Source organism: Theropithecus gelada, chromosome 18 (genome assembly GCF_003255815.1).
Source record: "Theropithecus gelada isolate Dixy chromosome 18, Tgel_1.0, whole genome shotgun sequence".
Lineage (NCBI taxonomy): Eukaryota > Metazoa > Chordata > Mammalia > Primates > Cercopithecidae > Theropithecus > Theropithecus gelada.
In genome coordinates, this window is record NC_037686.1 from 55,273,830 (window position 1) to 55,297,926 (window position 24,097).

Consider the following 24,097-nt stretch of genomic DNA (forward strand, 5'->3'; position numbering starts at 1 on the left):
ATCAATATAGTATATCAAAGATCTACTAGGTGCTGTAGAAATAAGTATCTCAGTTACTATTTTTCAAAAGTATTTTTATGGAAAATATAAAACATATTAAACAATATAATATAAAATCCCTCCACATTCATCACTCAGCTCCAACAATTTTGAGCACATGTCCAGTCTTGTTTAATCTCTACTGTCCTACTGTCTCCAATGGAGTATTTGGTATCAAATCCCAGATATCATATTATTTCATCCATAAACACTTTGCTATGTAACTCTAAAATATAAGGACTTATTTTTTAAAGTTAACCAAAATACCATTATCACAGCTAAAAAGTTAATTTTTAAGATAATCAAATATCCAGTCATTGTTAAAATGTCCTCACCTGCCCCATAATGATTTAAATTGAGATAAAAACTAAGATGTCTATATTGCATTTGGTTGTTGTATCTCTTAAATTGCTTTTAGTCTATGAGTTCCCCTATTCCTCCCCATGCCCACCCATTTTCCTTTCCTTGCCATTTATTTGCTGGAGGAACTGAACTGTTTGTCCTGTAGCATTTCTCATACTCCAGAATTTGCTGATTGTATCCTTGTGGTATCACTTAATATGCTCCTGTGTTCCTTTATATAATGCAATAGGAAATGCACAATGCACAATCCCACTTGTGAAGCATTCTAGTCAAAAATTTAAATAGGCGCTTAAATAGATTTGATTTAAACACTTGATAAGAATGCTTCACAAGTAGGATTGTGCACTGTGTATTTCTTATTGCATCATATGAAGAAGAAAATGTCTGAGATCTATAAGTCTGTGACATTTAGTCACTGAGGTTCTCTAGAGGCACACCTAATGAAACTCCAGTCTCAGGTTTGTAAGTTGCATCTTTATGACACTTTCTTTTTAGTATCTATGGGCTCCTTGGCCACCCCTCACACATTCTTACATTAGATGCCTTCACCTTGGTGTCTGGCTAGAAATATTGCAGAAGACATAATGCAAAGCTAGATAACACTTCTCATTTCCTCTTTTAGATTATAAAATGTTTCAAATATAAAAGAATGTATGACAGAGTGATGTCAGCAAAAATGGGAGGGTAAGGAATTCCAAGGGCCCATCCCTCCAAAGAAACATCAAATAAACAAGCAAAAACTGTCACAATCAACTTTGTCAGAAGTCTGGAAAATAGTCAACAGCATTAGTCTACAGTGCTGGTCTCCAAAAACCAAGTGAACGTTGAATGAAGAAAAAGATGACTTAAACATGGTAGAATAGCTTTGTGGTGTTTTAACTTAGCTTTGTCCTACTCCTCTCCCTGTCCTAGCATGCTAGCAGTTTTAAGATGCCACCCGTATTCCTGATGCGGGTGCCTAGTTCCAGAGGGAGCAGAGCAGACCTAATTCCTAAGGAATTGTGTTTGTCTGGGGATTCCTTGAAGGACTGACACAGGGTGCTTGCTTTGGTTTTATCTAACTTAAAACTCAGTGCAGAAAAGTTGCTAAGCAGAGGGGTTCCTTGAAAACACTGATAGGCAAATGAAAGAGCTGTTGCTGCCTCGGGTAAAAGATTACAGTTGGGTCAAACAATAAACATGCTACAACCTTGGAGAAAAAGCCAGAGAAAAAGTTACTCTGGGGAATAGGGATTTGGTAATCTCCTGCACATAACAGGAAATCTAGAAGTCAAGTGCATGCCCAGGGCAGGGTGCATACCCAGAAAAGACCTGAAAAGACCCTTAGCTCTCACTTCTGGCTGACTTTTAGGCTCAGTGTGAGCAGGAAGTGAAGGCTAAGGCAGAGCTGTAAATGGCCTGGCTAAGTGTGGAAGGAGTATCTCTAACACAGAGCCAATCTGCAAAGACCAGGAGACTATTATTTTTTTTTTCTTTTAAGAAAATATCTGTGAAACCACTAGCTGACCAAAAGCTAAAGAAACAACAAAATTCAGAGACCACCCACAGCAAACAACAACAACAAACCTTGAGGAAGGTGAAGAATCTTATATCCAGAGTTACCACATTTAAAAATATAAAATGCCCAGTTTTTAACCAAAAAATCATGTGGTACACAAAGATACAAGAAAGTATGGTCCATTTGCAGGAAAAAAAAAAAGCCAAATGAACACAAATTATCCCTGAGGAAGCACAGACATTGTCTTACTAGGCAAAGCTTTAAATCAACTGCCTTAAATATGCTCAAATAGATAAAGGCAATCATGGACAAAGAATTAAAAGAAACCAGACAAATAATGCCACAAAAATATCAATAAGGAAATTGAATTATATGAAGGAAGCAAATAGGAATTCTGGAGCTGAAAAATACAATAACTGAAATGAAAATTTTACTAGAGCTTCAACAGCAGATTTATGCAGGCAGAAGAAAGAATCAGTAAACTTGATGAGCTCATTGAAATTATCCAGTTTGAGGAACAGAAAGAAAAAAAAATGAAGACATGTGAACAGAGCATAAAGAACTGTGGGATAATTTGGGGTATACTAACATATGCATTATGAAAGTCCCAGAGAAAGAAAGGGATGGAAATAATATTTGAAGAAAGAGTAGCCTCAAACTCCCCAAATTTGATTTTAAAGAAGCTCTAAGAACTCCAGACACATAATCAAACTGTCAAAAGACAAAGATGAAGAAAATCTTGAAAGCAGGAAGAAAAAAAAATCTTAAAAGTAGGAACAGAGAAGAGACATTCCTAGATAAACAAAAAAGTTGAGGGAGTTTTCTGCCTATAGACCTGCCCTACAAGAAAAGCTCAAGAGTCCTTCAAACTATAACGAAAGTCATTTCAGTACCTAGACAGTACCTCAAAGCTATATGAAAAAATAAAGAGCAATAATAATAAAAAGAAAGAACAATGGTAAAGATAACTATGTAGGTATTATTTTAGTGTATGAATGTATTTTTGATTTGTTATACTTCATTATTTTTGTTTAAGGGTAGACACACAGACTAATAAAACGGAATGAATAGTACAAACCCATACATCTGTGGTCAACTGATTTTTTACTAGGATGCCAAGACCACTTGGTAGGAAAAGAATAGTCTTCAACAAATGGTGCGGGGACAACTAGATATTCACACACAAAATAATATTAATAAAATCGGATTCTACCTCACATCATAGACAAAAATTACTTAACATTGATCAGAAATCTAAATGTAAGAGCTAAAACTATAACACTCTTAGAAGAAAACATATAGGTAAATCTTCATGACCTTACATTTGTCCATGAATTCTTAGAAATGGCACCCAAGCCACAAACAACAATTAGGCTTCATCAAAATTTAAAACTTCTGTGCTCTAAATAATACTATCAAGAAAGTGAAAATACAATCCATAGAATAAGAGACAGTATTTGTAAATTATATGTTTGAAAGGGTCTAGCATTCAGAATATATAAAGAACTCTCACAACTTAGCAACTAAAAGACAACTCAATTTTAAAATGGGCAAAAGACTTGAATAGACATTTCTCCAAAGAAAATACACAAATTGTCAACAAGCACATGAAAAGATGTTCAACATCATTAGTCATTATGGAAATGCAAATCAAAACCATAATGAGATAACACTTCATGCCCACTAGAATGGCTATTTTTAAAAATGGAAAATAACAAGTATTGGTGAGGATGTGGAGAAATTGGAACCCTTGTACAATGCTGGTGGAAAGGAACAAAAACTAGTGCAGCCCTGTGGAAAACAGTTTGGCAGTTCATCAAAAAGATAAACTTAGAATTACCATATGATCCAGCCAGTCCACTCCTAGGTATATACATAAAACAATTGAAAACAGGTATTCAAACAAATATTTATACACAAATATTCATTGCAGTACTATTTATAGTAGTTGGAAACAATTGGAGGTTCCTCAAGAGCTAAACATAGAATTACAATCTGACTTCTGGTTATAGACTTAAAATAATTGAAAACAAGGACTCAAACAGAAATGTGTGTGCCATTGTTCATTATAGCACTATTCACTGTAGCCAAAAGGTAGAAAAAACACAAGTGTCCATGAACACATGAAATAATCAACAAAATGTGACATCCATACAATGGAATATTATTCAGCCATTAAAAGAGTTATGGTTGCACAACTCTATGAATGTAATAGAAACATTTGTATGCCTAAAAACCTTATACTCAGGACCAAAACTGAAGCTCATTCATTAACCCCTGAATGACCAATATACAGCTTTCTTTGACTATTATCTCTGGGGGAGTGCTAATGAAAAAAAATGGTATATAGGGAAGGTGCCTTCTCACAAGAAGTAGACTTAGGGTACTGAAGTTCTGGGTAAATTTCTAGCATCAGCCCATGGATCTGATGTGAGACTGGGGTCTCCTGGAATAGCTCTGGTTGCTCCTGAAGGGAAGGTTCGTGGGCTTTGCTTAAAGCCATTCTAATTTGCTTTCAAACCTGTTTGAATTCAGCTAGGAAAGTGTTGCAGTTAACAATCCTGATTGTGACATTTATAAGCCCGAATATGGCATTTACTCATGGTGGTAGTGTTGGGACTAGCTCAGGGCAACACTGCAACATAAGGATGGTGAGAAATGTAATACCTATAAGGCTGTTCTCTTCTCACTCTCAACTGTTCCTTCCATGTTTTAAATTAAATATTTTCCCCTTTTCTATTCTTCCCTTCCTTCCATTCCACAGCTTCTCTCCTTGGCGCCGTTTCCCATCTACCAGCTCAAGATCATTCCAGTGTATCTGATGAGATCTCAGACTTTCAGAAAAGCGATTCTTGGAATGCCATCTGGCTAACCATTAGATATGTCCAGACAGACACTTTGTGGATTATCTTCAGGAAGGAAGAAAAATAGAAGGGAGTCTCAGAACTATTTATACAATTATCCTGCAGGCTTTGGCCTGGAAAACAAGAAACTAGGACTTTCAGGTTTTTGATTGCGTTTCTTCTTTCCTGTATTTCATAAAGTTTAAATTATAACCATCTGTTTCAGAAGATATAAAAATCCTGATTCCATCTTATTCCACGTTAACAGAATACTAACCCTGTATAAGGTTCTGATATAACAGAACCTTATATCAGTGGAGGCACTCGATGACTATAGTAAAATCACAGGGAAAAACAAGCACCAAGCTGCAGTTCATTGCCTGCCCTGCCTACCTCATTGACCTCCTGCACCTGCTGATAAAAGGGGCATCTCTCTCTAGAAGGCATCTCATGAAGCGAATGTTTCCCTGTGTAGATGTGTTGACACTGACACTATGATTTCTGCTTATTTGATGATGGTGTTGAGGGGGAAGAGGATGGCAATGATGGTAAAAGCTCTTTTCTTCCAACTCTCATTAGACCATTATTCTTTTGCTCATCTTTAATTCTTAAAATATCCCCAAATCATTCCTGGTGAATTCATAGGCATTTCACACTTGGTGATTAATTTAATTTGCTTGCAGTCTTACAGCCTATAGGACAGCATGGGTGTGAAAAACACCACTCTAGAATTCACCATCTGCAATGAGTCTTACCCTATTCCCCACTCCGTCACTTCTCCCCTCTCAATTCTGTATGTAATCCTCGGTATCTTTCCATTAAGCTCGAGGCAAGACATGACATTAGGGCCACATAAAATCGCCTTTTCTTGTGGTCCAGGGAAGCTTTGTGCTGTTTTTGGTTAACGTGTTAGACTCCAATCTTCTCTCTCAATAGGCTTTCTCTCTTCTCTAGGAAACAGTTTATTTTTCTTTTCTTACCATTAAAAACCTTTATTGAGCACCAACACAGCAACACAGTTGAGCCCCAAACCAGCAACATGGTTTTCAAAGCACTGTGCTGGATACTGGAGATTTGGAGGCAAACAAAACCCGGTTTTTACCCTACAGCAACCAAAACCCAAAGGAGAACAAATCACGTAAAGAAATACCTAAAATACAATGAAACAAGAGTTCACAAGTGAAGAGTTCGGTGGTGTGGAGGAGGAATGATTCACAAACTATAGCATCTTTATTTTTTCTTCTCTCACATATGATTTTCTAGTATTTGATGGTGAATTTTTTCTTATTTTACTATTTCATATTCCTTTAAATTCTCTATGTTTTTAAGGTGTGTGTTTTTCATTTTTTATAACACTCTATCTATATTTGGGGGTCTCACAGGTAAATATAACCTTTATTCTGTCTGTTGGATCTGTGTGGGATATAGAAATCAGGTAAAAAGAAAGATTTGCAGTGAGTAGAAACGCAGCCTCTTGCTGGCTTACAAAACCTTGCAGGTGCCGCCAAGTGCTGGGATAAAATATGCAGTTGAGTCACACACCATGGTCCAGGCAGATATGCCGCAGGCTCTTAGCAGGAAGAGACAACAAAATGAGTCAGAATGAATGAGAGGAAAACCTCCCCCTCCAGCCAGAAAGAGAAAGCCTGGAAGACTAGACAAGTTTTATTAACACGTCTTTCAAGAGAATAGCAGAGGCACGCTCTGACGTTGTTCAATGTCAGCCTCACTGTCAAGGTGAAGCGTGTTTAAGAAAACATGCTTTTGGAAACAAGTCGGATCCACTCCAAACATCGTCCCCTCCTATTAGGACCCTAAGACCATCAGGGGGCTAACACAAATGTCTTAGAACAAAAAGCAAACATTTTGAAGAGGTTTGCTGAGGGCTGGGGGATGGAGAGGAGCGAGGAAATAGAGAAGTGTATTACCTGAGAAAGATCAGAGAACATAAAATCTCTTTTTATCTTGAAAAAGGAAGCATGTGTTTTATAAGAGGAGTAATTAACTGCTTATTAATGAACTGAATGAAAACAATATTAGAAAGAATGTTCTGGAAAACATTTAAGGCCTTGGCTGAACTAACAAAATGACCCACCCCTGGGGGTCACCCCTTGACTGAACTAGCAAGATGACCCACCCACCACACCTGAGGGGGGTGCGTCTTGAGAAGGATTCCTTGCACTGACTGGGTATTTCAGGCGGACTAGCAACTCACCTCTGGGAAAAGAGCCAAGAAGCTTAACTGCTTTTTTAAAGGTAGTGTCAGAGGCAAAGGTGAGTCAACACAGCAAGCGCTCTGTCCCTTGGGGCCAACGTACATAATGCTATTGTAGTAACTGAAGTGAAACCCCAGCCTATAATTCCACCACTTTGGGAGGCCAAGGCAAGAGGATTGCTTGAGGTCAGGAGTTTGAGATCAGCCTGGGCAACATAGCGAGAGCTTGTCTCTAAAATAAGTAAAAATTCAAAAATTAGCTGGACACGGTAGTGCATGCCTGTAGTCCCACCTACTAGGAAGGCTGAGATGGGAGGATCCCTTAAGCTCAGGAGGCTGCAGTGAGCCATAATGGCACCACTGCATTCCATCCTGGATGACAGAGCGAAACCCTATCTTAAAAAAACAAAACAAAAAAAGATTCTGCTGGGTTCCTCCCACTTTTCCTCCCAAAGATACTCTTTGTTCCCCAGGGAAATTTATGATTTTGTGAATCAACGGTAATATTTTCACTTTTTGTTTTTTATAAATTCATTTATTAATGTTATAGATATTCTCTGTGTTAAAAACAATTTTAGTTGCTAGGGATATAGCAATGAACTAACCAAAATGGTGTCATCATGGAACTTACTGTCTAGTGAATGAATTGTGACTTCTCAAACTACTTTGGTATAAAATTCAAGGGTATATCTTTTGTCTCTTGATTATGTGTTCTGAAATTCTCTTCTTGAATCTTTAGCAGTAAGCTTGTTATTGGCAAAGATAACATTTTGGTACCATGTTAAGTAGATGCCCAGGACTTACTTTTATGCCCAGGTAATTTTTAATTTTTTTTTTTGAGACAGGGTCTTGCTTTGCTGCCCAGGCTGGAATGCAGTGGCACTGTCATGGTTCCTGACCTCTTGGGCTCAAGTAATCCTCCTGCTTCAGCTTCCTGAGTGGCTGGGACTGCAAGCATGCAGCACCACACCTGGCTAATTTTTGTAATTTTTATAGAGACTAAGGCTCACTATGTTGCCCAGGCTGGTGTTGAATTCCTGGCCTCAAGCAATCCTCCCACCTCAGGCTCCCAAAGTACTGGGATTACAGGTGTGAGCCACCACACCTGCCCATAATTTTTTTTAAGAAAGAATAAAACTGAAGTCTTAATGGGAAATGAAGTTTTTAGTTTTCTTTCAAACGACACCCAAGGCAAGTGTAACTGTGACTCAATATTTGATATATACTTTAGGAGGGTTAATGTACTTTTATAATGTGATAATGTTTTAAGTTGTTAAAACAGCATCCAAACTAATATTACATGGCAAGCTGTGGCCACGGGCCAGGAGGTCCTGGACACAAATCTATCAGAGCAGAGTGTGCTTTGCCTCAGAGCTGCCGAACACAAGGAAAGGATAGATGGCAACCGCTATGCCACACAAATTTATCCACACATTTAACATCCACGCATTTATCCATGCACTGAGCCTTGCACTGGGCACTGAGGACATGAAGAGGCAAATGAATTGGTCCTCAAATTCAAAAATTTCACAGCTAAGCAAAGAAGCAGGTTGGTGTGTAGATAAATGCCTGGGCTAGAGCCGTAATGAAAAGGTGGAACAAAGGCAAAATCAGCACCACACAGGGCTGGCTGGCTCTGTCTGAGGGAGGGTGGGACGCAGGTACACCAGTGTTGGAGCTGATCTGCCAGGTAGAGGAGAGGAAATGTCTATTCAAGACAATAGGTGCAGAGGCCATCTGGCATGGGGGGTAGGTATGAGAAAGACTCTATATTCATTTACCAGGGCTGCCATAACAAAATAGCACAGGTCAGCTTAAACAGCACACTTGTTTTCTCACAATGCTGGAGGCTGGAAGTCCACGATCATGGTGCTGGCAGGGTAGTTTCCCTTAAGCCTCTCTCCTTGGGTCCCAGCTGGCCTCTCTCTTGCAGCCTCTGCCCATGGTCCTTCCTCTGTGCACAGGCATCCCTAGTGCCTCTCTTGGTGTCCTAATCTCTTTTCCTTATAAGGACACCAGTCAAATTGGACTGGTGCCTGCCCTAATGGCCTCATTTTAATTTAATCAGCTCTTTAAAGGACCTACCTCCAACCACAGTCATGTTCTGGGTATTATTGAAGGCTAGAGCTTCAAGATATAAATTTAGGGGGGACATAATTCAGCCCCTAACAGATTCTAAAGCAGTAGTTCTCAAAGTGTGATGCTGTGGACCCCTGGGGGTCTCCAAGGCCCTTTCAGAGGGTCTGCAAAGTCAAGATTATGATCACAAAAATACTAAGATGTTATTTGCCTTTTTCGCTGTTGCCATTTGTACTGATGTTTCCATAGCAATGGGGGATACAACTGCAGCTGCCTTAGCTTGAATCGGGACAGCAGTGTCTGATGGTTACCAGTAGTCATGGTATTCTTCGCTGCCGTCCATGATGGGTTTTGTCCTAAGCAAGTTTTACATTAAAATGTCCTTGGTAAAGAAATATAAGCTTTTTTTTTGGAGAGGGAGTCTCGCTCTGTTGCCCAGGCTGGAGTGCAGTGGCACGATCTGGGCTCACTGAAAGCTCTGCCTCCCGGGTTCACGCCATTCTTCTGCCTCAGCCTCCCGAGTAGCTGGGACTACAGGCGCCCACCACCACACCAGGCTAATTTTTTGTATTTTTAGTAGAGATGGGGTTTCACTGTGTTAGCCAGGATGGTCTTGATCTCCTGACCTTGTGATCCACCGGCCTCAGCATCCCAAAGTGCTGGGATTACAAGCATGAGCCACTGCGCCCAGCCTTTTTTTTTTTTTTTTTTGAGATGGAGTCTTGCTCTGCTGCCCAGACTGGAGTGCAGTGGAGCGATCTCAGCTCACTACAGCCTCTGCCTCCTGGGTTCAAGCAATTTTCCTGTCTCAGTTTCCCAGGTACCTAGGATTACAGGCATGCACCACCACAACCAGCTAATTTTTGTATTTTTAATAGAGACAGGGTTTTGCCATGTTCGTCAGGCTGGTCTCAAACTCCTGACCTCAGGTGATCCGCCCTCCTCAGCCTCCCAAAGTGCTGGGATTACAGGTATGAGCCACTGCGCCTGGCCAAGCTATTAATTTTATTAAGTCTTGACCTTTCAGCACATGTCCTTGAGTGTTCTGTGTGATTAAACAGGAAGCACACATACAGTACTTCAGCTGGGTATCCAACTACCATGGTTAATCTCAAGGAAGAGCACTCGTAGTTTGACTTGCAAGGTGAACTACTGCTTTCTATAGGGAACACTCTTTTTACTTGAAAGAATGACTGGCAACTAGGGTTATTCAGACTTGGCTGTTTGGTAGACATTTTCTGGAAATGAGCCAAGTAAGTTTGTCACTCTAAGGAAAAACAACTGATAGGATTTGCTTCTTTTAAGATTTTAAGCAAAAATTAGATTTTTGAAAGTTTTGTATCAGGTATCATGAGTTTGAGAGCTTCCCAATACTTGAAGATTTTGCAGATGAGATCAGTGGTGATATGAATGAATGTGGTTTGATATTGTATAATAAAATGAATCGATATTTAGAAGATCTCCACAACTCAGTGAATGAATATTTTCCAAACAGTCCATGCATGACGTTATAAAATAATGCATGAACATGGATAAAAGAACCTTTCAAATTGCAAAATACATGGATTAACGTAACTAATTGGGGAAATTTCACTCATACAGTTTTAGATTCCACATTGCAACTAAACTTAAGAAACTACTACTAGTCTACTTTTGGTGAGGTTTCAAAGAATATCTACAACTATAAGAAAGGCTATGACAATTCTCCCCTCTTTTCCAAACTCATGTCTTTACAAGGTCAGATTTGTTTTTCACATAATTAAACTAAAACCCAGCTACTCGGGAGGCTGAGGTAGGAGAATTGCTTGAACCTGGGAGGCAGAGGTTACGACTGAACCAAGATCACACCACTGCACTCCAGCCTGAGTGACAGAGTGAGACTCTGTCTCCATTAAAAAAAAAAAAAATTAAAACAACATATGATAACAAATCCAACACAGAATATGTGAGAATCCAGCTGTCAAATAGATGCTAAGCCTCATATTAAAGAGACCTATAAAAATGTAAAATAATGCCAGTTTTCTCACCAAATGTGTTTTGTTTTGGAAAGCAGAACAAGAAACGAAAAAGCCATTTTTCATAAAAATATGTAATTTACGTTAACATACATAAATGGATGGGTCTTTTACTCATGTTCACGCATGATTTAGCATTGCTTTGAAATGATTTAATCAACACTTTCAAAAGTTTTGGATAAGGTAACTCTACAGCTATAATTCACACAAACCAAACCTCTTTGGATTTCCAATAATAATTTTTAAGAGTATTACAGAGAGGTCCTGAGGCCAAAAAGTATGAGAACTACTGTTGTAAAGATACAATTTCCACTGATAAGGCACACTATAGCATGTGGAGAAATAACAGCAAATGATTAACTGAAATTACAAAAAAATTTTAATTCACTAAAGGCATCTGCCAGGCTGCCAGCAGGACACGGCTGCCCACTGCAGTGGACCTCCATCACTGGGGACCTTGTGCATGGGCCTGTTCAGAGGCATCCACACAGCTTTACAATAGCAGCACGGCATATAGATTCTAAAGACATTGCATAACCTGGGAACAATATAAACAATATACATTTACATTATACATTACAATATACATTTCTGGCCTCAAAAGGACAGGAAAAAGTGACCCTGAATGTGGGCTTCAGATGGGCAGGAGAGATGGTGTGTCTTGTTCACAAATGTCCCCTTATGCCTATGACAATGCCTGGCTCATAATTGGTTTTCAATAGACTTTTATTGTGTAAAAAAATGAATGTCATGCTAGCTTTTTTTTTTTTTTTTTTTTTTAACTCACATAAAGTTTAATTATCAAGTTAAGGAAAATATCAAAATGTTTGAGTTAGTGTATGACAGAGAAAATTTAGTTGCAAATCACACAGTATTTGGTGTTTCCATTATTGACAAGCTATGCTGCAGAAAGAGCAATCGCATTAAATCTTAGTTCATCAGGGTCACGCTCCATAAACTTCTTGCAAACTTCTATGGCATCCTCTAATAAAGTTTCATCACTAGTTTCACCATGGTTAATTGGAAATGGTTTCCGCCCATCTAATTCATAGAGATGCCCATCTACATGAACTAATGCAATAAAATGAAGATCTACTTTTTCATCTATATTTGGTGCCTCAGTCTGACCTTCATGGGCACTGGTCTCATGAGTAACTCGGATGGCATCATAGTTCTCCAGGTATCTGGCTCGTTCTTCAGGGCTCATTGATACAGATTCCTCCAGGAATTTTTTCAAGGTTGATCCAGATTCAAAGTGCATCTTGTCTTTATTGTTTGCAATAGCATGAATCAGTCCAATTGTTCCACAGGCATTGCTGATCATTTGCTTCATGAAATATACTGATGATGTAACAGCTTGTCCCTGAGATTTTATTTTTTCTTCCTCTTCTGTTCTGAATACTTCATACTTTTCTGTAATAGGAAAGAGAAGTAATACTGCGCAGACTGGTCTTGGTACCATGCTAAGGAGTTCAGGATCCATTCCATATACATCGACGAATTGCCAGTTAGGATGCAGACCTAATTGTTTGAGAAACTGGTTGGTGACCTCGGGATTGGCCTCCAGCGGCAGCCAGCGTTGACCCTCCATGGCCGCGGTGACCGGCCCTCCAGCTCTGACAGCCGCCGCCTTCGCCGCCCCATGCTAGCTTTTATACATTATGTGATGGTTAATATTAGGTATCAATTTGAGTGGATTGAGGGATGCCTAGATGGCTAGTATTGTTTCTGGGTATGTCTGTGAGAGTGTTGCCAGAGGAGATTGACATTACGGTGGATGGACTAGGAGAGGAGGGCCCACCCTCAAAGAGGGTGGATGCCATCCAATTAGCTGCCAGCACAGCTAGAACAAAGCAGGGGGAGGAAGCGGGGGATACATTTGCTTGCTGCATCTTCTGGCTCTCTCTTTCTTTCTGTACCAGACCCTTGCTTCCACTCCTCCTGCCCTTGGACATTAGACTCAAGGTTCTTCCGCCTTTGGATTCTGGTACTTGCACTAGTGGCATCCCAGGGGCTCTCGGGCCTTCAGCCACAGACTGAAGGCTGCACTGTTGACTTCCCTGGTTCTTAAACTTTCAAACTTGGATTGAGCCACTACCAGCTTCTCTCTTTCCCCAGCTTGCAGATGGCCTGTTGTGGGACTTTGCCTTGTAATCATGTGAGCCAATTCTCCCTAATAAACTCCCTCTGGAGAACCCTGACTAGTACACACTGTAATTAACAATCAGCCATCAAGTATTCATTGGGCAGCTCTTCCCAGTAATAAAAATTGGGCTAGAAACTGTAAAACCATATGGCCAAATCATAAAATACGATATCTGTTATCAAGGTGTTTACTGTAAGTTGGGAACAGAGACAATTACACAGGGAGAATCACCATGAGCAGGAGTGGCCAAGGAGCTGTGATTTCAGCTAGGATGAGAAAAGGAAGCAAAGACAGGTCTGAAAATCTATATACTGAGGAGAAATGGGAGATACTTCTGATTAGAGAGAACAGGATGAAACAATTAAGACCTTAAAAATTAGGTCATTGCCCTGAAAATAATTTTAAAATCAAAGCTGGAAGAGAACTTAAAAAACAATTCAGTCTCATCTCATATTTTAGAGGTGAGGAAACTGAGGCCTGGGAAGCAGGTGACTTGCCTCAGTGAACAGGTCAGTTTGCAGTACACCCTTGATTCACAAGAAAGACAACCTTCCATTTGTTCTGACCTCACAGTGTGCAGATCAAACCGGGGCCTGTTGCAATGAGCAATGGAAGCCATGATGGTCCCTGGGCCAGAAGGGTGACATGCACTCCACATCTGCTTATTGTGGAGCGAATGAGCAAAGCGTTGTTTCAGGAACATTCCCCTGTAGCAGAAATGCTGGCAGATCTTTGAGCTTCCAAGACAGAATATCTATAATCCAAAATCAAAGTCCTCGACTCTGGAGGTAGCAGTGAGATTGGAGATGAAGAATTAAACCCGAAATACAGGAATTAGTGACAGTTTGCAAACTGAAATAAAACATCCAAAATGCTCAGAGGTGACCTCCGAGGCATTCAGATTCCCAGAAGGGAGATCTGACAACACACGTTTGAAGGTAGTGATGGGAAAATAGCCAAACCGTTTCCTGATCTCACTTTTCTTTTTTTCTTTTCTTTTCTTTTCTTTCTTTCTTTCTTTCCCTTCCTTCCTTTCCTTCCTTCCTTCCTTCCTTCCTTCCTTCCTTCCTTCCTTCCTTCCTTCCTTCCTTCCTTCCTTCCTTTCTTTTCTTTTCTTTTCTTTTCTTTTCTTTCTTTCTTTCTTTCTTTCTTTCTTTCTTTCTTTCTTTCTTTCTTTCTTTCTTTCTTTCTCTTTCTCTCTCTCTTTTTCTTTCTTTCTTCTTTTCTTTTCTTTCTCTTTCTCTTTCTTTCTTTGAGACAGGGTCTCACTCTCTCACCCAAGCTGGAGTGCAGTGGCCTGATCATGGCTCACTGCAGCCTTGACCTCCCCAGGTCCCGCCTCAGCCTCCCAAGTAGATAGGACTGCAGGCCCGTGCCACCACCCCCGGCTATGATTGCACCTTTCTAACAACAGGTTATAGTTCTATTTATTTATTTATTTATTTATTTATTTATTTATTTATTTATTGAGCTGATGATCTGTTTAATCTCAAGTTGGCAACATGACCCCCACCCCATGCCCCAGCACCTGGATCACACTCTTCCAACAGAATACAGGGAAAACATGTGAGAAACAAGAAGGTAAACGGATGAAGGCGAATAGCGTCAGAGATCACACAAGGGGATGGAGAAGCAGGTGGTGGTGATATTTGATGGACAGTGTTTTGAGTCGTCTGTGCCCCAGCTTCCTGTTCGTGTGTGTGAAAAGTCAAGCACCATTCACACACTCTCCGTGTTGACTGGGCGCTTGTCTGTGTGTATCACTGTGTTCCCGGCGTCCAGAGCAGGGAGTAGGGCATTGCGACCTTAGGGCACATCCCCGTCACCCAAGGTGGGGCGTTCGAGACATTTATGAACTGTGGTGACAGTGGGCCAGAGACTCAGAGATCCTGGCCCTTCCGGGAACAGCGGAAGAGCCTCCTCCTACATCAGCCCCCATGGGTGCCTCCATGCAGCACGCCCTGGAGACAGCACGTCTGTAGGTGCCCACCCACTGGGTGCACGGCTGTGCTCTGTCCCCACCAGCACCGGGAGTTCCTTCTTTGGCCGGCCTGCTGTTCTTGGAAGTGATTTTGGTCTCCCCGCCCCCACCTCATCGTTATAATGCTTAATACATTTAAAAACAAAAATATATTCATTTTAACTGCATTTGCCTCCATTTTTGCCTTTCTCCTTAATTGCAGTGTGTTCTTTCACCTGTGGCAGCATCTAAGTCACTACAAATGGCATAGGACAGTTACACGGTATTCCATGCTTACCTGTGGTCTCACTTTCTGAGGTCGTCCTTATCCCCAGTCAGCCGCAATCTGAAAATATTCCATTTTCAGAGAAACACTTCATGAGTTTTAAATTGTACACCGTTCTGAGTAGCAGGATGAAATCTCATCCTACTCCGCCCCGCCCAGGACATGAATTGCTCCTGCCGGTGTATCTGCACTATCTTTGCTACCTGCCGGTTCGCTGGCTAGTCATCAGCACTACTGTCTGCTCCTGCCTGGATGTCGTGACTGAACACCACCCATATTGTCATGGCTGCATGATCCAGGATCACCCAATGCAGATGATCCTCCTGAAGTGTCGTCCGCAGGTCAATGGTAGTCTCACCCTAGGTCACAATGCCTGTGCCATTCACCTCAGTTCATCTCATTACATAGGCATTTTCTCATCTCCCATCATTCCAAAAAGAAGCATGAGGACTGGTACAGTAAAATACTTAGAGAGAGAAACCACATTCACGTAACCTTTATTAGTGTGTTGTTATACTTGTTCTATTATTGGTTATTGTTAATCTCTCACTGTGCCTAATTTGTAAATTAAATTTTATCATAGGTATGTAGGCATAGGAAAAAACATATCTAGGATTTGATATTAGCTATGGTTTCAGGCATCCACTGGGGGTTTTGGAACGTATCACCCAAGGGTAAGGGGGGGATTACTGTACATCAATAAGATGAAGAATTAAGATAAATCCTCAGTTAATTTCAAGGAGAACACATTACATGTTTATACAGTTATTTATATTTTATTTTATTTTTACTTATTTATTTTTGAGACAGGGTCTCATTCTGTTGTCCAGACTGGAGTGCAGTGGCATAAATGCAGCTCACTGCAGCCTTGACCCCCACGGTCAAGAAATCCTCCTACCTCAGTCCCCCATGTGGTTGGGATCACAGGTGCGTGCCACCATGCTCAGTTAAGTTTTGGAGTTTTTGTAGAGATGGGGTCTCACTTTGTTGCCCGTGCTGGTCTCAAATTCCTGGCTCAAGTGATCCTCCTGCCTTGGCCTCTTAAATTGCTGATAGGCATGAGCCACCATGCCCGGCCTCTGAAGGTTTTTGAAGAAGGTAGCAGGGTGGCTCTTCTGAATGGTTGGCTTAGTTTTGCATTCACTTAATTCCTCAATGCTGTTATCTGCTTTAGAGATAACAATATCAAGGTGATGTTTAAGCAAAAACAAACAAAAACTTTTATTTATAACTAACATTAATAAGGGCAGTATTGTACAATAGTCAACTAATAAAAAGGGCACCCTAGAATAACAATAATACTTTTCATGCAAATTGCACTTTTCATTCTGATGCTGACAGCATGCACTACAGATAATTGCTTTGGATTTGCAACTTTTATAAACCTTATTTTTGGATACAAATAAGTCTGTGGAATGTCGAGAGTTTAGCAGGACTACTGGAGATTAGGAAGGCTGTGTGGTAAAGAAATTGTTTTAATCTATGACATCACTCTGCTGCCATGCATCCGAAGCATATAAAAGTCTTGGACTTATTTCCATCTCTTTCTCTCAGTACAAGATTCAGTCTAGATGGTACCCATGGTTTCATGCTTACATACAGTATCTTGGTAAGCATATGCTATCTACCTTTTCATATAAACCAAGAGAAGTTTGATCTAAAACTGCACGGATACAGTAGCCACTAGCTGCATATTCAAGTTTAAATTTAAATTAATTAAAATTAAATAAAATGTAGAAACCAGCTCCTCATTCTCACCAGCCACATTTCAGCTGCTCAGTAGCCTCATGTGGCTAATGGCTATCGTATCAGACAGTGCAGATATAGAATATTTCTATTGTTAGAGAAAGCGCTGTTGACCGGTGGTTATCTAGAACACAATGCGGAGTTCTCATTTTTAAACTGTATGGCCATACAAACATCATACTTGATTTTTAAAGAATGTTAATAATTTGAAAAAATTAATTACATGACAAAATGAGTTTTAGTTTTGGAATTCTGTTTCCAAACTCATGTTTTTGAAGTAATTAGCATGAACACAGCAAAAGCATTTATTTGCATAGCAGCTGTCTTCCAAGTTGCTTATTTTACTCTGCCAACATTAATTTATTCATTCAAAAAATATTTATTGAGTGCCTGCTGTGTGCCAACCACTCTTTTGGGATCTAGAACAAAAGAAGCAAAAATGCCTGGCTGTGGGGAGCTCACGTTGTGCCCAGTGGGGTGAGAGGCAAATATTTCAGTTTGTAAGGCCAGGGAACAGCATGAGGACATTCCAATTCCTACGTTATTCCTCACTAAGAAGTCATAGAAAAAGGCCAATATTAAGAACCTAATTTCCAATTTTTAAAGACATTCTCAGGCCAGGCACACGTGTGATCCCAGCACTTTGAGAGGTCGAGGTGGGAGGATTGTATAAGACCAGGAGTTCAAGACCAGCCTGGGCAACACAGCAAGACCCTCATCTCTATAAAAAATAAAAAAGTTAGCCAGGCATGGTGGCAGCTGTTGTTCCATCTACTCGGAAGGCTGAGGTGGAAGGATCACTTGAGCCCAGGAGGAGGCTCAAGGCTACAGTGAACTAAGAACATGTCGCTGCACTCCAGCCTGGGATTCAGAGCGAGACCCTGTCTCAAAAAATTATAATACAAAAGACATCTTCATCAACAACAAAAAAGCCTTGCAAATAATTACCTTATCTGCCAGACAAACTGTGTGAGGATCTGCGGCACATTTTCCAGTGTCACCTTCTTCCTTCATGGATCATAGCATCTATAGTTGGAAGTGGCTTTAAATTCCTCTCTTCAAACTTTCCTCTACAACATCCAACCAAGTAACCATCTGGCCCCTGGCTAAGCACATTGGGTAGAAGAAAGCTCACCATTTCAGTGGGGTACATATTCATCAGTCCTAATTCTTTATGAGGATGATGATGATTATTACATAATAATATCACATATCTATAGTTGAAAATTTAGAAATAATGGATACAAATTAAAAATGTGAAATCTGTTGTATTCCCAACACCCAGAAAGATAATCACCAATAACAATAGCATTTTGATATATAAGCTTCAAGACTTTCTCTATGTCTGTCTCTCCGTCTCTCTCCCTCTATCTCCGTGTGTGTGTATAAAATGGAACCATTTATATCCTACTTGTTTCTATTTCCCCAGAGTACAAATATATTGTCATTCAAATAAACATAGTTCCAAATCACCATTTTAATAGTGTATGGCATTCCATTCAATGAATATATCATGATTTATTTAAGCCATTCTTGTCAGTTTACATGGCTCTACTGGTTACACTATCATAACCAGTACTGTGTTGAACATCCTTGTACATATATCTTTGTGCAGCTGATCAAACTTCTATAACCAAAATCTAGAAGTGGAATTCCTGGGTCAAAATTTCTGCATATATTTAAGGTTTTTTGTACATATTGCCAAATTCCATTCCAGAAAAATAGAACAGAATTTTTATTTTTGTGGAACCAAATTTGGCGATATATTGCATTTTCGATAATGAGAATGCCCCTTACCCCAAGCCCTCACCCATGATATTGTTCTTGGGAGAACTGTATCTTTTCTGTATTTTTCACCCATTGGTTCTTAGCTTGCCCCTGGGACAAGCTTCCAAGTGTTTGAAAAAACTGTCATGTCCCTCCAAAGACTTCTTCCTTTTTAGACTTAACATACCTCCAATATGAATTAATAAATTATTGTCAGCCTGGCACCTGGAGGATCAATAGTTCCGTCCTTGATCTTTTATTGCTCAACATTCTAACAGATGACTTGGAGGAAGCTATAAAAAGCATGCTTGTAAATTATGCTCAACGTTTATTCAGCACCTACCAGATGTGAGGCATGATGAGTTGGTCTAAGGACATAAATACAAATGGGCTGTCTGTCCTGCCCTCAAGGAGCTCATGGGAAGGTCCAGAGTGAGAACTGGAGATGGGGCTGGAGATGCACGTGGTGATTTCCAACACAGCTTGCACAGCAAATAATATTTGTCTCAGAAGCCAGCACCCTGCCAGAGGACAGCAGCCACTCCTAGCCTGTCACAGGCCTGAGGCACACTGCTCAGGAGATTCGGCTCTACTTCTCAAGAATCTCTGTGTGGCAGGCCCCGTTCTCCAAAACGATCCCTTATAAATGACTTTTTAAATGTTTCGAAAATTAGCCGGTGTAGTGGTGCACACCTCTTGTAGTCCCAGCTACTTGGGAGGTGGAGGTAGGATTGCTTGAGCCTGGGAGGTCAAGGCTGAAGTGAGCTGAGATCACACCACTGTACTCCAGCCTGGGTGACAGAGTGAGACCCTGTCTCAAATTTAAAAAAAAAAAAAAAATATATATATATTTATAATATAATACTATATTATGCAATATATAATATATATAATTATATATAATAATATATAATAAAATATAAATATATATATTTAAAGTGTTTGCCCTTTCCCCCAGCACAGCTACCAGCAGAAATATGTTTTCAGGGCACACAAACACAAGAGCCCTAGTGTGGCTATGCCTCGCTCTGCTCAGTTATTTATTTCTCCGACAATTTCCCAAGAGAAATTTTGGCTAACTAGTATAAAACCAAATGCATTTGGAAGAGTTTTAGGGACCAAAGACATTAACCTTAGAGAGAGAGAAGCTGCTTCAAATCCTTCTGGAAGCGTAACTAGGCAGCGCCTAAGGAAATACCTAAGATGGTAATTCCAAAAGTTTGCTTTGACATAGAAATTAGACTGGAATAGAAAAAGAAATGCTCAAAACTTGAAAATATTCAACACTTGGTGATTGATAAGTGATTCCATTACTAATATTAAACATCCAGAAATGTCTTCTAAATGGCACCCTAAGGCCAGCTACCTGCTATATCCTATTTCCTCCTGTCCCATAACAGCTCAGGTCTCGATTCACTTTATCCTCAGAGAATGGGGTTGTTGCTCACACCAGGACACCCCCATACCTGACGGCACTTGAAACAAGACACCGTTTCTCTCCCCTGTGGCCTCCTGGTCAGATATCCTGTACTTTGAACTGTTGGGTGGTGGCTGCCAAAATCAATGGCCTTTCTTTGCAGAGAGGGACAAACAGCTCATGGTTTAAAGAGTGAAATAATGAAGCATATCTTGCTTTATTTCAGATTTATACAATTTAATCTTTGGAATGGCATCTGACGTTTTGTTTGATGTCACAATTGCATGCAGTTAATTGGAGCAGAGCGATTGATCTTTGCCTCTAATGTATTTCATGAGCCATGCCCCAATCGCTAGAGTTCAGGGACTGTACCAGGGGGTGGCTCTGCCTTCCTCTGGCTCTCTTTTCCAGAACCCTATGGCTAAAAGAAATAGAAGCAGTGTTCCTCTCCTCCTTCCCCAATGGGATCACTGCCATGCAGGGTTACCGACATTCTAGGTAACCAGATCAAGTTCTGTTCATGATCCCGACAAACAGCTACCTGCTGGCCTTCTTGGTTCCAGAGGTGCACACACCGGCAGTGCAGCAAGACCCACTCGGGAGTTGGACACAAGAAGAAGGTCCTCGCAGGCCCTAGAAGTGTGCTGGAGGCCATTTTGGCAAGACTGTGGACTGGGCGAGTGCTTGGCAAAAGCCACTGGCCTGTGGGCTCCTTGCTCTGTGAGGAGGGGCTGGGCTGAGGGGGACCCGGCCAGGCTCTCAAACAAAGAGCCCATCGGGCACAGTGACTTTGGGTCTACAGGTCACACTGCACAGCTACTCTCTCTTTCTCACTCTCTCTGTCTCGCCCTCCCCCTTCCCCCTTCTTCCCTCCTCTTAATTTAAACTTTCCCTGGGATAATTGTAGATTCACATGCAGTTGCAAGAAATAATACAAAACCCGGCCCTGGGGGCTGGAGGGTCTGCACACAAAGGCTCCTCATGGAGTAAGGCAAGAAAGGTGGGGGGCAGGGGGCAGGCTGCAGGTGGGGCAGGGAACTCTCAGTTGGAACCTGCTCTCTGTGTCAGGATGAAGTTGTATTTAGCAAGGACGTGCTATTTAATGGTTTGTTAGCTTGATGTATAACTTTTAAATATTTAGACAGATGGTATCTGGGCATCCCTTTGTACTTTTGCCCCAAGTCCCTGCAAAGGTTAGGGTAAGCCTGGGGCTGGCAGTTCTTGTTTTCATCAGTGAATTACCCCTAGAGAAAGTCTGAAGGTTCTGGAACCTAACTACAGTAGCCCATTAGGTCCCTGCAAAGGTGTTATCCCTCCCTTGCAGAGCCTCCTAACAGTCAGCAGCCAAAGAAAGGAGTGTTCCAGGAGCATTGACAGCAGTGTGTGGAAGGCTGAGGCTTAGGGAATGGTTTTCGTGGTAGTACTGAAATGAGGAACTCTTGTTCCCTTGGCATAAATCATCTGTACTCGGTAAACTTACCTATTTTTCGGCTCTGGTGTTTTCTTCTTTTGTGATTTCCCTTAGCATCCTAGTAAAATTTCATATGAAAAGCTCCTGTATGTCTTGGCTGAACTGGGAGGCTAAGGAGAATGTAGGTTTGTGGGCTTGGCCAGCTGGGGAGTCCAGAGCCCAGGGACTCAGGACAGAGCCAACAGAACCATGGCAGGTGGAGCCACAGGGATATTTTGTAACCTCTGCTACCTAGCCCTTATACAAGGTCAATGAAGGACCCAGCAGCTTCAGGAAGGCAGAAACTGTATCTGTCATTACCCTAGTGCCCAGGACATGTGTGTGGCAGACAGAGGACATGTGTTATAATTACCTAAATAATAAATGCATACATAAATATATAATTATGGATAATTAATAATTAATGGTTAATTTAAAATATTACATTATTAAACAATTTTATTGAATTTACTTGCACTAAATTTACTCCAAGAAAGTTTGGCCACATTGTCTAAAGAGAGATCAAAGCAAATTGTTTGCTGGGTGCACTGGCTCATGCCTGTAATCTCAGCACTTTGGGAAGCTGAGGTGGGTGGATCACTTGAGCTTAGGAGTTTGAGACCAGCCTGGCCAACATGATGAAACTACATCTCTACTAAAAATAAAAAAATTAGCCAGGTGTGGTGGCATGCATCTGTAATCCCAGCTACTTGAGAAGCTGAGGCGGGAGAATCACTTGAACCTGGGAGGTGGAGGTTGCAGTAAGCTGAGATCGTGCCACCATACTTCAGCCTGGGTGACAGAGAGAGACTCCATCTTAAAAAAAAAAAAAAAAAGCAAATTGTTATATTGCAAAAACTGAAAACAGAAAGATGATTTGAAATGGCTTCAAGCAAGTGCATTCTAATTTCTTCCTGGTTTTAGCATATGGAGCACCATGTTCTGAACTGTTTACAGTGTACTTGGCGGATCTGTCCTTCCTCAAAATGTTTAACTTGTATTTGTAGAAGGAATTCATCCACCAAGATAATACAAATCATTGCTGCTAGGACAGGTCTGGCAAGTAAGGTTGCATAGGCTGTCTCTCTTTATGTATTTATTTTGAGTTCCTAAAAATGTCTCTGGACTGTTGTCTCAGTATATATAATATGTTTGCAGTTTTTGTGCTTAACGTTCACAGCTCCACTCTTCTTATCAAATTTACCAAACCCTATGTATCTGACCTTTGGCCAGAATATACTGACATGCTACTCACCATGCCTCTGTGCAAGGTAGACTACAGCCCATCGTGACACATTCCTATCCACACTGATTCAAAAATCATAAGATATATAGATTAATGGAATAGAATTTGGAGCCCAGAAATAAACCCATATACCTACAGCTAGTTAACAAGGGTACCCAGACAATAAAATCAGGAAAAATAGTCATTCAACAATTGTGCTGGGACAACTGGATATTCACATGCAAAAGAATGAAGGTGGACCCCTATTTTACGGCTTACACAAAAATTAACTCAGAATGGATCAAAGACCTATATTTAGAAGCTAAAACTATACAACTCTTGTAAAAAAACATAGGGGTAAATCTTCATGACCTTGGATTTGGCAATGAATTATTAGAAATAACACAAAGGTACAAGTGACAAAAGAAAAAATAAATGGGACTCATAAAAATTTAAAACAGCATCAAAGGATATTGTCAACAAAAGATGACCTAAAACAATGGGAGAAAATATTTGCAAATCATATATCTGATAAGGGACTTGTAACCAGAATATATAAAGAACTCTTAGAACTCAATGATAAAGGCCAGGTGTGGTGGCTCACACCTGTATGTAATCTCAGCACTTTGGGAGGTCGAGGCAGGCAGATCACCTGAGGTCAGGAGTTTGAGACCAGCCTGACCAACATAGAGAACCCCATCTCTACTAAAAATACAAAATTAGCTGGGCGTGGTGGTGCATGCCTGTAATTCCAACTACTCGGGAGGCTGAGGCAGGAGAATCACTTGAAACTGGGAGGCGGAGGTTGCAGTGAGCCAAGATCGTGCCATTGCACTACTCCAGCCTGGGCAACAAGAGTGAAACTCCATCTAAGAAAAAAAAAACAACTCAATGATAAAAAACACAAACAATCAAATTCAAAACTAAGCAAAGGACTTGAATGGACATTTCTCCAAAGGAGATATATAAATGACCAAGAAGCACATGAAAAGATACAACACCATTATCCATTAGGGAAACGCAAACAAAACCACAATAAAATACACTT

General features: G+C 40.6%; 1 protein-coding gene across 1 annotated transcript; it reads right to left on the reverse strand.

Moving 5' to 3' along the window:
- Nucleotides 1–11,810: 11,810 nt before the first annotated feature.
- LOC112611454 (ubiquitin carboxyl-terminal hydrolase isozyme L3) lies at nt 11,811–12,688 on the reverse strand. The gene has a single exon (XM_025365254.1). The coding sequence runs from the start codon at nt 12,641–12,643 to the stop codon at nt 11,951–11,953; it is 693 nt and encodes a 230-aa protein (XP_025221039.1). The 5' UTR covers nt 12,644–12,688; the 3' UTR covers nt 11,811–11,950.
- Nucleotides 12,689–24,097: the final 11,409 nt, after the last annotated feature.

Coding starts and splice junctions, on each gene's coding strand:
- LOC112611454 (XM_025365254.1), bottom strand. CDS start 12,643: ATGGAGGGTCAACGCTGGCTGCCGCTGGAGGCCAATCCCGAGGTCACC.